The 14,929-nt window shown below is 39.6% G+C and overlaps 5 protein-coding genes across 6 annotated transcripts; 3 read left to right on the forward strand and 2 right to left on the reverse strand.

Annotated features, from left to right (window-relative positions):
• Positions 1-89: 89 nt before the first annotated feature.
• LOC143366377 (uncharacterized) lies at positions 90-3,843 on the reverse strand. The gene is made up of 4 exons (XM_076807441.1): positions 3,694-3,843; positions 2,062-2,462; positions 1,457-1,919; positions 90-1,228 (listed from the first exon to the last, which is right to left on the reverse strand). The coding sequence occupies exons 2-4, from the start codon at positions 2,434-2,436 to the stop codon at positions 951-953; spliced, it is 1,116 nt and encodes a 371-aa protein (XP_076663556.1). The 5' UTR covers positions 2,437-2,462; positions 3,694-3,843; the 3' UTR covers positions 90-950.
• A 712-nt stretch (positions 3,844-4,555) lies between these two features.
• On the forward strand, positions 4,556-5,507 carry Rpii15 (RNA polymerase II subunit RpII15). The gene is made up of 3 exons (XM_076807443.1): positions 4,556-4,992; positions 5,080-5,153; positions 5,246-5,507. Exons 1-3 carry the CDS (start codon positions 4,864-4,866, stop codon positions 5,433-5,435), a joined length of 393 nt encoding a protein of 130 aa, XP_076663558.1. The 5' UTR covers positions 4,556-4,863; the 3' UTR covers positions 5,436-5,507.
• A 369-nt stretch (positions 5,508-5,876) lies between these two features.
• LOC143366378 (hsp70-binding protein 1) lies at positions 5,877-7,673 on the forward strand. Its single transcript, XM_076807442.1, has 5 exons — positions 5,877-6,195; positions 6,271-6,487; positions 6,558-6,960; positions 7,052-7,289; positions 7,374-7,673. Exons 1-5 carry the CDS (start codon positions 6,164-6,166, stop codon positions 7,582-7,584), a joined length of 1,101 nt encoding a protein of 366 aa, XP_076663557.1. The 5' UTR covers positions 5,877-6,163; the 3' UTR covers positions 7,585-7,673.
• Positions 7,674-8,761: 1,088 nt separating this feature from the next.
• Pex19 (peroxisomal biogenesis factor 19) lies at positions 8,762-10,494 on the forward strand. 2 transcript variants are annotated; one of them, XM_076806836.1, is made up of 5 exons: positions 8,762-8,923; positions 9,261-9,443; positions 9,514-9,677; positions 9,763-9,993; positions 10,076-10,494. In XM_076806836.1, exons 1-5 carry the CDS (start codon positions 8,863-8,865, stop codon positions 10,304-10,306), a joined length of 870 nt encoding a protein of 289 aa, XP_076662951.1. In that variant the 5' UTR covers positions 8,762-8,862; the 3' UTR covers positions 10,307-10,494. The 2 variants fall into 2 exon arrangements, with proteins under 2 accessions (XP_076662951.1, XP_076662952.1); XM_076806837.1 differs by having other exon boundaries at positions 9,520-9,677.
• Positions 10,495-10,608: 114 nt separating this feature from the next.
• Positions 10,609-13,399, reverse strand: Pgk (phosphoglycerate kinase). The gene is made up of 5 exons (XM_076806813.1): positions 13,129-13,399; positions 12,578-12,926; positions 12,151-12,489; positions 11,437-11,656; positions 10,609-11,368 (listed from the first exon to the last, which is right to left on the reverse strand). Exons 1-5 carry the CDS (start codon positions 13,191-13,193, stop codon positions 11,091-11,093), a joined length of 1,251 nt encoding a protein of 416 aa, XP_076662928.1. The 5' UTR covers positions 13,194-13,399; the 3' UTR covers positions 10,609-11,090.
• Positions 13,400-14,929: the final 1,530 nt, after the last annotated feature.

Genomic DNA, 14,929 nt, shown 5'->3' on the forward strand with positions numbered 1-14,929 from the left:
ATTCAAAACACGAGCAACTTGCCAGTATGTACACACATATATACGTGTGTGTGAGAGTGTGTGTGTGTGAGAGAGAGAGAGTGTGTTTGTGTGTGTATATATATATATATACATATAAATACGACGCAATAAAAAAAGAACCTATCCTACGGATACGTGTTATCAAAAGATTTTCGAGCGGTCGTAAAAATATCCTTCGCGTGACGCGTTCAATCTTCTCTATGAACTGTGTTTTGTAAATCTGTTGTATCAATCTGTGTATAGGACTCTGAAAAATACCTCTTACGCTATCCATGTACGCAAGGTGTATGTGTCACCAAGTAGAAGAACGTAACGCGGCTCAAAACTGAACCGTACGAGCGAGTGGGCCCTCGAGCGCTGCATCGACACTTTTTCACGGATACACCGGTCTTCTTTGCCTACATCGAGGTCAGAAAGAAGCGAAACGAAAGCTGTACAAACTTTCTCCACTAAACGAAACGAAACGACACCATGACAGAAAGAGATGCTCTCGATATATCGGCCGAAAACCGCGAAATCATCGCGACAAGTTTGCTCTTTTTTGTTTCTCGTTATTTTCATTCTCTTGCCTCGATGCTGCGTCCGAAAGCTTGCGTATGGCGTTTATGTACACGGAGCCGAGCTGTTCGAGACTAAAATCGCGTCTATCGTGTACGATACGTACACATTGTCAATTACTCTCTATTAAATTACTAATTTCTGTAAATGCAATAAATGTGTGGTGGTGTGTAACGAACGAGTAGTTCGGCGAAAACGCACTCGCAGTGGATATGCGTAGTCGCATCTCGTGAATGATAAACGAAGAACGGATAACTCAGTGTGAGTCAATAAGGATGGGAATAATGACAGTCTGGAACAGCTCCGATGCGGCAATAAAAAATTTGTTCGATTCAACTCAAGTCTAAAAACTCGCTACTTTTCGTACAGCACTACGGTAGGCTGGAGTTTAGGCTCTCTGGCAAACGGTAATTCATCATATGATATGGCGGGCTTGCGGGACTTCCTGGTTGACTATTCATCCCAAGATTACTCGAACCGCGACCGCGTTTTCGCCTTTGCAATATACCTTTTCTAACCATGTAGAATCGAATCGTACTTATCGGAATTTTGTACTTTTCCGAAGCAACTTGAAACGTCATACCACGGGCCACCATGTCTGAAGCTTGCTTCAACTCTTCTTCCGAACGTCTTTGTCGTCTCTGGTAGCCTGAAATCGAGCAACCAACGAAAGGGTGAAAAGAAAGCCCGTTTCTCTCGTTTTAGGATGAAAATAGTATCGTTCAAGGTTCATGTAACGGAACATTAATAATCACCGAGTACTCGAAGAACCAACGAATTTCAACCGCAGCAAATAAAACAAGAAGCGAACGAAAATAGCTATCCTCCTCGCTCCCTCTCCCGTTTACCCACTCCTCCTTGCTAATTTCTTGCTTACCTTCGATCGCAGGAAATGGACTACTAGGGTTACAATTACTGCTCGGGACCATACTCATGGAGTAAGGCTTCACGTCGTGTTGCTGAGTAAACTGCTCATCCGGTTCCATTTTAACCATTCCCTGAGTTTCCGTTAAAGTTGCCTCGCAAGCACTGAGCGCTTTCTCCAAATGCTGCAGTGCTTCGCTGTGCTCCATGTTCATAAAACTCGACGAACTGGGATTCTGCGATACCGGCGTAGTACTATGCGACGGAGCGCATACCGTGCCGGATGCCACGACCGGTTTAGTCTCCAGAAAGTGGGCGTTCGAAACTCCGTCGTTGGACGGAGTTTCCTCGCCTTGGTAACTAGATCCATCTTGCTGCGTAGTCGTCGATGGAACGATAGGAGTATTAGAGTCGCACTGCTGGGAGTTGCTTTCGTTCGAAGAATTATCATTTCCTTGAGTGGACAAACCGCGAACCTGTTGATGAAATTGCTGTTGTAAGGATCCGTTACAACTGTACATCTACGGTATTTGCAGTACGTATTAGGGCAGCCACGGACAGACGGACAAGCTGCAGAGCGATAGAGAGGCGTAACAGTTCCCTTAATAGCTCTCTTACCTGCAATACTTCAGCAGCCTGCATTAATTTAGCAAGTTGCTGCCGCTCTACGTACACTTCGCCGCGATACATAAATTCAACCAAAGCCTGAAGTTCCCACATTCTCATGTCTCTCAGAAAGATAATAGGATGGCTGCACGGTATCTCTAGCAGTAAACGTTCCAAGTAATCGCTACAAGCCGACAAGACCACTTTGTGACACTTGATTGAACCTCCGTCGCAGGCTAAAGTCACATCGACGAACTGCTCTGAACTTAAAAGTTTTGGGAACGCGCTGTGCATATTCGACTGATGAGAATTCCAGGAAACACAGAACTGCTGGCGATCCCCGCCGGGATAATTAGCGGGGGTATGCAAGTTACTTCCGCTCTCCATTATAGTACCGTTTTAGAACAATTTCCCTGTTGATATCAACACATTGTTCAATTACGTTTTAACAGAATAAAAATTAAGATCTTTAGAAGCACACGGAGAAGAGAGAAAGAAAGCTGGAGAAGTATCAAAACTATCTGCGCCACCACTTCTGGTGTTTCTATATGCATTGAACAAACTTTTAACAGGTACGTCCCCAGATGTAAGGTGTATACCCTGTTATTATGCACTACCGGTACCACTATTAAGTTGAAACGCGATAGAAACTATTCTTTATCCGTGTCTCCTATCAAACTTTCTAACATATATATATATATATATATATATATGTATATATATATGTATGTATATGTATATATGTATACATATATATATATATCACCCGGTGAATTATTATTAAATCGTCAAAGGCGAATCATTCGTTACCCCATTGATAGATTAATACAAAATGGGCAAGCTCGTTGAATACATCAAATCACACAGCAAACTTTCCATATCTAATTTCCAATTAGCCAGGCAAGAATCATCTGTGAGACTGATAACGACAAGTAATGGAAAGAGAATATGAAAACCTTGGATTATACAAGGGAAAAGAAAAATTGATTACCAATATACCTAAAGATTTGCTTAAAGTAATTTACACTGTGACTGTGTTGTTAGCGAAAATTTTATATTATTATTATAATTATTATTATTATTGTTGCGGTTATTATTATTATTCGGATTATGTATTCGCGTACGCGCGGAAATATATCGTAGTTGTAAAATACAAAAGATACACCTGAATGGTGGAATGATGGAATCGGTAAATATATTGTAGTTGAGTGCGTGACTATAACGAAAGAAATCGAGAGCCGAAAATTTTCAAAGAATATCCATAGCGTTATCCGGAAGCAAAGGTGGAAGAAAACAAATTTTTCGTTGGTAGTGCATAAGAGGAATGTTGGGAAAAAAATGTTGGAATATAAACTCTAGTTACGCGGCGTTTATCGTAATCACGTGTTCAAAGCGTACTAGCCGACAGGTTAACCAAAAAATATCCGAGGTATGCGGAGAAGTAGTTTGAAAATTTTTTTGTCAATAGAAAAATGGTGAAATCTTTGTGGGAGACGCTGTCGGCGTGAGTGCCATCACCCCCCAGGAACGCCTTGAACACAAGTTTGGTCTTTCTTCTTAGTTTACGAAACCGAATCCTACAAACTTTGTGATTCTGGGAATGGAAGAATAAGACGGCGATTTACGATAAATGGTTTCACTCACAAATTTTTAGCTCCGTCTACTCCTCTCAGATTTTCGCGTCGCTTTTCGGGAAGAATCCCTTAAGAAAACATTCATCCGCCGAGATTTGCACTAGCTAGGGGAGCTCGAATGGAAGGGTGGGGGTAGTAAGGCTGGGGGTAGCTTAATGGAACACTAGCGCACCACATGCTCTTTCCTGAAAACTCTTACGAACGTTAAACTCCCCGAACTTGGCTGCCCACAACCCTTCGCAACCTTTCAATCTATACTATTGCCTATATACCAACATCTTATCTTATCTACCCATCTATTTTTTCATATATTACACATTGTACTACAAGAAACATATATAAATGCATACATACTATATACATACCAACATCGATCAAATCGTACACGCTGCTTGGCGTTTCATTTCAAATTTCGTTTTCACTGTTTCCACATGAGAGTAATGGAGTGCGTACATACATAACACACACGTTCACCGTTCACGCAGTAATTAATATGAATAATTGTCCCTCCCAATTATCTCTATTTTAATTACGAAGCGTATAACGATCATATTTGTATTATATAAATTCGCGCCATTTCATGAGAATGCACCAAAAGTTTCGATAGGTTAGTTTAGTTACTATTCATCCATCAACCTACACCTTAAAAACATTCACGAATGAATATTGGAAAATTTTTAAATAACGTTTAACCGAAATAGTCCCTTCCATGTGGAATTCTATGCTTTTATACATACGTAAACATATACCGACATGGGCCTGAAATCCGTGTGCCTGAAATTATAAGAATACAAGGTTCGTTCGTAACATGGACCCATGTCCTAACGTCCATGGTTCGTAACCGCTCGTAACGGTTCGTAACCAATAAAAAAAGTTTTCATTTGGTGCATGTCATACGTGCGATTGGTCCGAAGCAACTAAACTTTGTAAACAATTTTTTCAATTCAGTGGTTAGGAATTGTTAAGAATGATCAGCACGGTCTCGTAAAGAGAAAGCGCAGCCGGTCAAGTATGTAGGCTACATACTCGCATTAACGAATAGCGATGCGTATGCAAGATGACACAGCACAGCCTAGGTGGACCTACATGGCCCTACGCAAAGATAGAGTGTGTATGTACATATCTATGTATACATGCGAAATTTATTGTTTGACTTGACAGATATTAACGCGAGTGAAATATGTCAAAAATAACTGGTTACGATACGCACGACGATGGACCAGGGTTTGTTGGTATTAGATTCTGTCAGGAATGCAACAATATGTTGTACCCTAAAGAGGATAAAGAAAACAAAGTATTGATGTATGCTGTAAGTATTGGAAATGATTTTGTGCTCTCTTTTAGTATTAAAGGATAATTCCAAATGATCGCGCATTCGGGTACATGTACTTTTCAGTGTAGAAATTGTGATTTCAAGCAGCTGGCTGATAGTAATTGTATCTACGTGAACAAAATTATGCACGAAATCGAGTAAGTAGAGGCAGCATATATATAGCGATTCACTCGACCAAATTTGTATAGGAAATGTAGCATTTACAACCCGAATGGTAAAATGATTTCAGCGAACTGACGCATATAGTAGCTGATGTTATCTCAGATCCTACTTTACCAAGAACCGAGGAACATCCATGTCCAAAGTGTAACCACAGAGAGGCTGTATTTTTCCAGGCACAGACCAGACGAGCAGAAGAGGAAATGAGGTTATATTATGTTTGTACTAATCAACATTGCTCTCACAGGTGGACAGAATGAACACTCAAAGCAATTGTGAATATTTTCAAACGATGTAAATGTAAAATAAATATCTACAAAGAATATGTTATGGGAGAAATGGGGTTGATAATAAAGCAGTATATTTCGATATACACGTTATTAGTCCTTAATATGCATGCGACTAAAAACCCAATATTCAATATCCTCGGACGAATATTTTCTCCGACTTGCCCCGATTGGTTTACATCCCGAAATAAAATTTTATTATCAAAGCGCAGAATTTGTTTTATTAATCGGCGCTGTTGGTTATTTACATTATAGAATTTGGTAACATTAGCGTGATATAAACGTTTTATGGATTCTCGATGAAATCGTGTCGAGATTGGTCGAGATCTGAACTTGCATTTTTGAAGGTTACAATTACAATAAGTAACCTGTATGCGCACGCGTGCGATGAAATCATTTATATATATAGTTACATATATGCATCGAACTGCGACACACACACTGTTTAAAGTGGTTCCAAGGCTTTCAATGCTCTCAAGTCCGATAGCTGTGTAAGAGCTGGTGAGAGCGAACGCGAACGCTTTGATCAAGATTTTTTCCGTCATATTCCATTCCATTTCAAGGATCTATCGAAGTAAAAGTGGTACATAATAGGGGTTAGGTGGATAACCAAACGTCTGCGCGTTCAACCTCATAATGCGTTTTTCTCAGCACTACATTGGAATAATATTTTCTTGAGACACAGAATAAGTATTTGATTAATGGGTGCAGCGCATATAGGCAAAATGGAAAAGTATGAGAATTTTTTTCCGTAATCGAGAAGCATAAGTTGGCATAAATATTAGTGGCGATCGCTGCATTGTTTCAGCTCTCGGCGCACCAATCACCAAGAACAACCATGCGCAAGTAGCAGCGCTAGACCTCTGTCGATCCAAGGTTCGCCTCCGATCGTGAACAACACCGAATCACACATGCCTCAGCCTAGGCCGGCGACAAGCCTGCAGGGACTACTTAGATACGCTATGGAAGCAAGTGACTCCCAAGGCACTACCAGCGACACACAGTTCCATCCGATGGATGCAGAAGTACGTGTCATCTTTACGTTCGAATGTTAAATTCGCGTTACACGGAATTCTAGTAGCTGCATATTTACAGAGGCAAGAATTCCTGAAACAAACAATTTCCTCTCTGTCGTGCAACGTCATAGAGGAATTACAAAAGGCTATAAAGATTTTATCGAATATAGTCGATGTTCGACCAGAAGACGATACATCGCAACACGAATCTGCCTTGGAGAGGATTAAGGATTATGTAGATAATATAGACACCGCTAATGACTTTTACAAAATAGGTGGCTTTTCGATATTCGGTCCCTGTTTAAATTCCCCGCATAGTTGCATCAGATGGAGAGCAGCGGATGTGATAGCCGAATTAGCACAGAATAATCCGTTCTGCCAGGAAAGATTTCTAGAGACTGGTCTGTTCCCCATCTTATTGAACATGATAGACACAGACCCAGCAGACACTGCTAAGATCAAAGCTTTATACGCTGTATCTTGTAAGTAGAGAGATTTCTCACCATCGAATAACAGCCATGTTTGCTTAGAGTCCAAAGGAATCTCTACATGGAATTTATATGTTGAATACAGGTATAGTTCGCGAGCATCCGATATCTTTGGAATACATGAATATCAATGATGGCTACTCTGTTCTTTTGAGAGCTATGCAAAGTTCAGTTAAGAAATTACAAATTAAATCAGCCTTCCTATTGTCCTCGCTCTGTAATAAGGAAGATACGGATGATTTAAGGCTGACACTAGTGAATATGGGTTTGATCGAGCAGGCAGCAGCTTTCCTAGCCACCCCTGATCTACTTCCGGAAATTAGGTATCGTTCTATTCAGATTTCAACTTCATTCGTCTACATCTGTATGGATAATCGAAGAAAATCAAGCGTAATTCATCGTTTCAGAGACCAGCTGTTGAACATTCTCAATGGCTTGACCAATAATCATTTTCTCCCTGCTATAAAAGAGTGTCAACGCCCGGAACTTTGTTTACAATCCACATTGGAACGGTGTATCAAAGACTTGAAACAAGAGGAGAGCCTAGATCAGATAGATGTATGTTGCCTAGTGTTGAGCAAAGTCTTCTCTGAGCAAGATATAAATCAAAATAGATAATTGTATTTTGCAATAGTGGAGGCTGGCTTTCTTCCGTTTGCGCATCACTATTCTTAATAAAGTCAAACATACTTATTTTATCTATACAATGTTTTAAACCTTTTCATTTTGTCTGTCGTCGGCTTTGGTCGTTGGTCGAGTTGAAAATTAGAAGGGCACTGCAGTTTTTGAAAAATCAGGCACCGCGAATCCATTGAGAAACGTACGTAGAAAATAACCCAGAGAAAGAAAGCAATTACAGTATATTTCATACTTCCGCTGAATCATTTGTAGCGTTTCGAGCATATCTCTTGATCAAATTTTTTTTCAAGATTTTCTTCGGGGCACCCTCCAGAATAGTTTCAAATAATTAAAAAACAAATCCGTGTAAAGCTTGAGCTCAATCGGATAACGGGAAAGGGTGGCCCCTACAAAATATTACCATCAATAATAATAGCGTTGATTGAATGAATTGCTACATTAAAAATTCGGTTAACCCTATAGATCGATATTTCTCGTTCGCGATATAAGGATTTAATATTGAAAGAAGAAAAGAAACAAAGCTATTACATATACATACATGTAATAGTTTTTCTAAGATTAGGTTAACGGTAAACTAAACGCCTCATCGCTACTGCAGCTATAGGTATATGTAATACCTCTACGGCTCGAGGTTACTCAAGTTTTTCCCTGACCTTGACCCAAACTTTTATTCGTAGCTCAAAACATTTATGGTACAACTTGTAACACTTTATTTAAAATTTTATTTTAAAAAATGCCAACAATGAAAAGATTATTTTGCGTTCCTTATCAACTTTATGCCCTAGGCAGCTGACTAATTTTGCCTATAGCCTATATATACATCGGGACCAACCGGGCTGCTCGACCCGGGCATGTATTATTATTATTATTATTATTATTAAATGACTTTATTGCACCATTAAAATTAAAACAAAATTTAAAATTACAATGGTGAGTAAGTGAGGTTCAGCATTAACTGCTGCTCTACAACCTAACCTTTGTATGTACCCCTACCTAGCCCAATTACCGTGTACTATATACATACTTACATACCTATACTATATACCTATGTATGTAGTGGAATAATGCACGCACATGTGTAGCCATGCGCTGATAAACGCATTATGTAGCGTTGCGGAGCGTTTCGATGCCAACATATACATACATATATTGATATATATGTGCCAAGTGCACATGTGCATTCTCATCCTGATATTACTATACCACCACTACTACTGCTGTTGAAAGTTGAAAGAGGAAGACGAATAGACGATAGACATGGCTGACGAAAAAGTTGTGAATCAAGTAGAAGATGAAGAATTAAATGATTTATTGGACAGTAAGGAACTATTCTATCAAGAGATTCACTAATAAAAGAACATACTACGCTAATCCTAACCTTAAACTTGAACTTGCGGGTACAATTTTGTTTTCACGTTTGATTTATTTATCAAACATGTTTTGCGCGGTTTCATGGCTAGAAAGCTAAAATAAGGAGAAAGCAATCTATTTCACGTGGTTTTACAAGCGAACATTTATATATGTACATGTGTACTTGTATGTTACGTAACCGGCGAAAATTTTACCGATTAGCCGATGAAAGTGAGAGAATGCTGACATTAAACGACAGACATGTATCTTTCGCAAATGTTGTGTAATCACATGGAATATTTCAGGTGCTTTAAAGGATTTCAGCAAGGAACAACGGTCGGATAAGGAGGACAATTGGAAAGCGGACGCTTTGGAATTAACAACGGATAAGGATTTGGTTGAAACTTCTGAGGATGCGTGGACCAAAGATTTCATTAAAGAAGCCGCAGACCAATTTGAGGAGAATCTGCAGAATATAATTAAAAATGGTAACTTCGGTAGAAACGTTTCGTAAGAATTATAAGAAACGGGCTGTTGATTTCAAAATTTCCATGTTAGGGACAGACACTGAACTAGGAGCTTCTTTCCAAAAATTAGCACAAACAATTGCGAGTGCGATAACAGATGAAGATAAGAATGACAAGGACAGCGCGAGTACAGACTTTCAATCTGCCATTGCTCAAGCACTAAACGACTTGTCCGCAACGTCCGAGAATTTACAGGTAGTTGTGTCCGAGAAATTATACGGATCTTTCTGTACTTTCATCTTCTATATCTTGAAATGCAAACGTTCGTCTATGAACGCAGAGCGAGGCTGATTTATCTGAAATGCTCGGGCAAGCATCTTTGGAAGATGGTCCTAGCGCAATTCTACCTGTTATGCAAGGAATGCTACAACATTTGCTGTCTAAGGAAATCCTGTATCCGTCGTTGAAGGAATTGGTAGACAAATATCCCGAGTGGCTAGAAGAAAGAAAGACGAGGATATCATCCAGCGATCTACAGAGGTTTACCAAACAGTTGGAATTAATGCGACAAGTTAGTAACGGACAAAATTTCTGTTCTAGAATCGATGCTATTAATAATATCGATACACGCGCGCGTTGTCCGTTTGCCTCAGGTGTGCACCGAGCTCGAAAAAGAAAAGGACGAAGATACAGAAACGATTAAAAAGGAACGCTTTGATTTGGTAATGTCGCTTATGCAAGAAGTGCAAGGATGTGGCCAATTACCAGAGGAGCTCGTAGGAGATCAGGCAATGCCTTTCCAAATCGATGCCGAAAGTGATCAAATTATGCCAGTATTACTTCGCGGCATGGAACAGTCACCACAAAATTGTTCTTTGATGTAAATTAGCAATCGTAATTATTTAACCTGTGGGAAAAAAAGAATCGAGATAACGATAACACGCTGATATTTTAGATGTGTACATAGAATTTATTGTTCTCGATAATGCTATTACCAGGGAGAGAGATCGTATCTGTAAATAGAAATATGTTTACGCACGCACGCATGTTGGAATAAAATTATTTTTAGATCGACTTTTTGTACGCGTACGTTCAAACGCAATAGGGTGCCACAGCGCTTGTGCAAGATGACATTCCGTTGATTTTAAATGGCGTCTTATATAGATGAGAAAATCTGATACACGAATTGTTGTTTTCAAGTAGTTTAACATTAGATGTTTTATTACAGAAGGTATGTTTACATTGTTTCTACTTAAATATATGTTTTATGTACGGGGTATTCCCGGCTTTATGATCTCCTCTATTATAGTGGCAGAACCGTCCGAGTTGTACAACGCTTTCAACTTTTAATGCGAACAATTTGTCGCTGGAGACAGTTAATCGGCGGCTAAACCGTAGTAACTTCGTATCGAAACGTTGCCTCGATACCATTTAGACGCATCTTGCAGTTTACTCGATGCATTTTGCGCAGATTTTCCGTACCCGACTGAACTCGGGTACGTTTTCCCGGATACAGGAATCTAGTCACATAGGAACAAGACTATTTTACATTATATTCATTCTATCCATTGCCGGTGTGTTGTATCGGTGGTAGGATCGATGCGTTCAAAATCCAAATAACAACTGCATCTTACAGCAGATGTAAACGTTGGCCAAACGAATCTGTTTCTACAACGGAGAAAGAGCCTCGACTCCCGGCAAAAGTTTCCCTTCAAGAAGTTCCAAGCTCGCACCGCCACCGGTGCTTACGTGGCTAACTTTATCTTCAGTTTTCCATTTAGCAGCACAGGTGGCCGTATCACCACCTCCGATTATAGTAATAGCACCTCGCGACGTTGCTGCCACAACATTGTCCATAAGGCTTTTCGTACCATTGCTAAAATTCGCGAACTCAAAAACGCCTGCTGGACCGTTCCATACAATTGTTTTTGCTCTCTCGATCGGTTCTGTAAATCATAGATTAGGCTGAATATTCGAAAACCATGCTCATGGGCGGGAAAAAGCTCACACTTACTGCTAAATAATTCTCTTGATTTTGGTCCAACATCAAGACCCATCCAACCATCAGGGATACCGGTTTCTAAATCCGCCGAACCAGGGGCTGCGTCTTCCGCAAATTTCTCCGCGGTAACGAAATCAATGGGTAAGTGTATTTGAACCTTATTTTTTTCTGCCTTCGATAATAAATCATTAACGATTTTTGCACCTTCTTCGTCAAACAGCGAATTACCAATCTAAGATGGAAAGCCAGAGATCCAAAATAAGTAACAGTTATTATTCAAATATGTTTGAAAAAAATCATTAAGAAAAAGTTAATTTTTATTCAAATGGAAGGCAATTTGTCATTAAATTCTGCAGAAATTTTTTGAAAAATTAAGTGATTAAAAAATATTAAGATTTACCTGTTTTGGTTACGAATAACCATTATCGATGACGAGAATTTGTTTTGGTTACGGTGTAACCAATATCTATTGCAGGAATTATTTTTTGGTTACGCCGTAACTAATATCTATACGGGATTTTTTTTTTTGGTCACGGTATAACCAATTGGGGGATTTTTTTTTTATAATGTTATAACCAATAATATCGAAATTTGGCAACGTTGCATGTCACTAGAATCGCTAGGTTATGCCTAGTGACATGCAACGTTGCCAAATTTCCGAAGGGAAGCCGATTCTGGCGCCTAGTGTACATGGAATTTTAGAGCGACGGCGGGCATAATATTTACCTTCATATTCTTGGATACTTTCAAGAAAGTATACGCCATTCCACCGCCGATGATCATTTCATTAACTTTATCCAACAGATTATTGATCAGTTGTATTTTATCCGCAACTTTTGCACCTCCCAATATTGCCAGGAATGGTCTTTGCGGATTGTCCAATACTTTGGCGAAATAGTCCAATTCCTTTTTCAGAAGAAAACCACTTGCTCTCGTTTCATACCCCTCTCCGAGCATAGAACCATGAGCACGATGGGCTGTACCGAATGCGTCATTGATGTAAATGTCACCTAGCTTCCTTAACGAACTCCTGAATTTTAAGACATTCTCTTTGTCCGCTTTTACCTTTAAGGGAGTTTCCAGTTACAGGTTATATGAGATTATATTTTCAGCTATGAATTATCATCTATAAACCTAACTGCGCGTAGCTTACTTTACTTCCGTCGGGTCCAATTCCTTTGCCTTCTTCTTCTATATGAAACCTGAGATTTTCAAGCAAGATAATTGTTCCAGGCGCTGGATCTGCACAAGCCGCTTCGACCTCTGATCCTACGCAGTCGTTCAGAAACAAAATCTCCTTTCCTAACAGAGATTTTAATTCTTCGGCAACAGGTTTCATGGTGTATTTCATGTCTGGCTTCCCATCTGGACGGCCCAAGTGCGACATCAAAACGATGGACTTTGCTTTCTTCTCGAGGGCATATTTGATTGTATCCAATGCAGCTACAATTCTCTGGTTATTCGTTATTTTTCCATCCTTCGACGGGACATTGAAGTCGACGCTGTAACGTCAATGCGGTTACATTTACTATTCCAACGATTAGGTTTGCATCTTTATAGGTTAATTAGGAAGCTAATACATAACCGGCTTTTTCTTTTCATACTTCCTACGATATATCATATTGTTTGAAAATTTTTGAGAAATTGGAAGGTTCTTTTGAAATTGCGGGACGTATAATTAAAAAAATATATATATATATATACCGTATAAGAACCCTTTTCCCCGCAAGGTCCACCTTATCGATGCTGAGTTTGTTTAGCGTCGTCATTGTTCCGGTCTTGGATCGTGATATCGCTGCTACGATTTTATGCCTGGTTCGCGGTGTATTGGCAACGTTTCTCGAATTTCTCCAACTTAATGCAGTAAACTGAGTAAACCACTGACTCGCACAATTCTCCGCTACTCTCGAGGATCTTTTATTCGCAACACGGATCGACTCGACAAAGTCAAAGGAAGGTCGGCGAACGCAGCGACCTCCTATGCATGAATTTTCAAGCCGCGCGCATCCACACAGCTGTCCGCCGTACTGTCCGCACGCACGCATGTGTTTAAACACACATACATACAGCAAACATGCGTGCATATCTACGTCTGTATCCACAGGGTGTAAAAATATTACATGTCATGATTCACACAGATTCTATCTACACGGGATTCTGGATCGACGGAGATTTGTTAAATAAAAGAATCTACCGGAAAAATGAGCTTCGTGTCACACAGTTCCTCGTTTTAGTGAGTCAAACATGTTAGATTTTTGGAAGATGAAAAAATCTCACTCCTGAAATTCAAGGTGAAGGTCAATCTTGCGGTACATTTTTTTATTTAGCAAGTATATACTTTATTATATTGCACTTGAATAATAACGTAATTAGAAAGCCTTAAAATATAGGTAGGTACTTGTCGGTTAACTGGAATTTCGAAGGACAAGGATATATCACCACTCTATTTATAATCGTCGAGTAGAAATAGAAAAACTTTCAACTTTATTTCAATTTGCACTACTTATACGTAATCTTATATCATACAAATCCTACAGGCCTCTTCGTCTACAGAGTTTTTTTTACCCGTACTTGTGTACATACGTGTGCATTAATTTATTAACGCAGTCGAATCTAAAAGGTGCCTGGGTATATCGATTTCATATTCTTTTGCATTAATATTTACAAAACACATATCTACATACATGTGTTATGCGCGCATGTGTCTATATTACACACGATACACAAATATTCATCGCATCGGATCGCCGGCCGGCGCGCACCGTCGCGGCCGCAGCGCCGGTTGCACCAAAAACATTTGAAACAAGTAGTCTTGAAATCTTATCAATGAACAAAGTGGAACAAAGCAAATCGACTCTACGTGATATCAGATGCCTTCATTACTTTCTTTAATATTTAAAGAAGGGCCTGTAGAAAAACAAAGAGAAACACTGTGACAACCGAGGAGAAAATTGCTCTCAAGTGTGCACACGCGGGTGGCATATGTAAGACCCGGCGATCTCTTCTACATACGAGTAGGTATATGGGCTAAAGGAATTCCGTTATGGGTTAGCCATTACCATGTCTCTGACATCCACCGAGTAGAATCCCCTAACCTATATTTTGAATGACCCGAATCAGATTTCAAAGTTGTCACTATGCAAAGTGTACATGTACATTCTTATTTAACCAAACCGTTGGACTCGAGCTTAACGTTATTCGCGCACATGTCACCATCAATGCAACATACATGGTATCTACTATTTTCCATAGCCTGTGTCCAATCAACGTCTGGTATTATTCCGGTATTCCGTTTGACCGATGCTATTCTCGATTCTGGCATAGTAGAACACAGTCGCGCGTCCGTTTATCTAGTCCTAAAACTATGGTGAAACAATCGGTGGTTGAACAGGTATCATAAAAATTAGTCTTTCATAGTTTTCAGTGTAACATGTCGGTTACCTATACATGTAGATATTCCTGTCTTCTTCATTCTGCTCTCTGCACTCGATTCTGCTGTTTTATT

The sequence above is a fragment of the Andrena cerasifolii genome, chromosome 2 (genome assembly GCF_050908995.1).
Source record: "Andrena cerasifolii isolate SP2316 chromosome 2, iyAndCera1_principal, whole genome shotgun sequence".
NCBI lineage: Eukaryota > Metazoa > Arthropoda > Insecta > Hymenoptera > Andrenidae > Andrena > Andrena cerasifolii.

What these genes read in the sequence shown, in the direction of transcription:
- LOC143366377 (XM_076807441.1), bottom strand. Translation starts at nt 2,436, where the DNA reads ATGGAGAGCGGAAGTAACTTGCATACCCCCGCTAATTATCCCGGCGGG. An exon ending in AGGCTGCTGAAGTATTGCAG is followed by an intron (nt 1,920 to 2,061) that starts GTAAGAGAGCTA and finishes TTTCATCAACAG; the next exon opens with GTTCGCGGTTTGTCCACTCA. An exon ending in TCCATTTCCTGCGATCGAAG is followed by an intron (nt 1,229 to 1,456) that starts GTAAGCAAGAAA and finishes GCTCGATTTCAG; the next exon opens with GCTACCAGAGACGACAAAGA.
- Rpii15 (XM_076807443.1), top strand. Translation starts at nt 4,864, where the DNA reads ATGTCAAAAATAACTGGTTACGATACGCACGACGATGGACCAGGGTTT. An exon ending in ACAAAGTATTGATGTATGCT is followed by an intron (nt 4,993 to 5,079) that starts GTAAGTATTGGA and finishes TGTACTTTTCAG; the next exon opens with TGTAGAAATTGTGATTTCAA. An exon ending in AAAATTATGCACGAAATCGA is followed by an intron (nt 5,154 to 5,245) that starts GTAAGTAGAGGC and finishes AAATGATTTCAG; the next exon opens with CGAACTGACGCATATAGTAG.
- LOC143366378 (XM_076807442.1), top strand. Translation starts at nt 6,164, where the DNA reads ATGGGTGCAGCGCATATAGGCAAAATGGAAAA. An exon ending in CATATAGGCAAAATGGAAAA is followed by an intron (nt 6,196 to 6,270) that starts GTATGAGAATTT and finishes GCATTGTTTCAG; the next exon opens with CTCTCGGCGCACCAATCACC. An exon ending in GATCTACTTCCGGAAATTAG is followed by an intron (nt 7,290 to 7,373) that starts GTATCGTTCTAT and finishes TCATCGTTTCAG; the next exon opens with AGACCAGCTGTTGAACATTC.
- Pex19 (XM_076806836.1), top strand. Translation starts at nt 8,863, where the DNA reads ATGGCTGACGAAAAAGTTGTGAATCAAGTAGAAGATGAAGAATTAAAT. An exon ending in CAACGTCCGAGAATTTACAG is followed by an intron (nt 9,678 to 9,762) that starts GTAGTTGTGTCC and finishes CTATGAACGCAG; the next exon opens with AGCGAGGCTGATTTATCTGA. An exon ending in AGTTGGAATTAATGCGACAA is followed by an intron (nt 9,994 to 10,075) that starts GTTAGTAACGGA and finishes CGTTTGCCTCAG; the next exon opens with GTGTGCACCGAGCTCGAAAA.
- Pgk (XM_076806813.1), bottom strand. Translation starts at nt 13,193, where the DNA reads ATGACGACGCTAAACAAACTCAGCATCGATAAGGTGGACCTTGCGGGG. An exon ending in AAGTATCCAAGAATATGAAG is followed by an intron (nt 11,657 to 12,150) that starts GTAAATATTATG and finishes TTTCCATCTTAG; the next exon opens with ATTGGTAATTCGCTGTTTGA. An exon ending in ATCAAGAGAATTATTTAGCA is followed by an intron (nt 11,369 to 11,436) that starts GTAAGTGTGAGC and finishes TATGATTTACAG; the next exon opens with AACCGATCGAGAGAGCAAAA.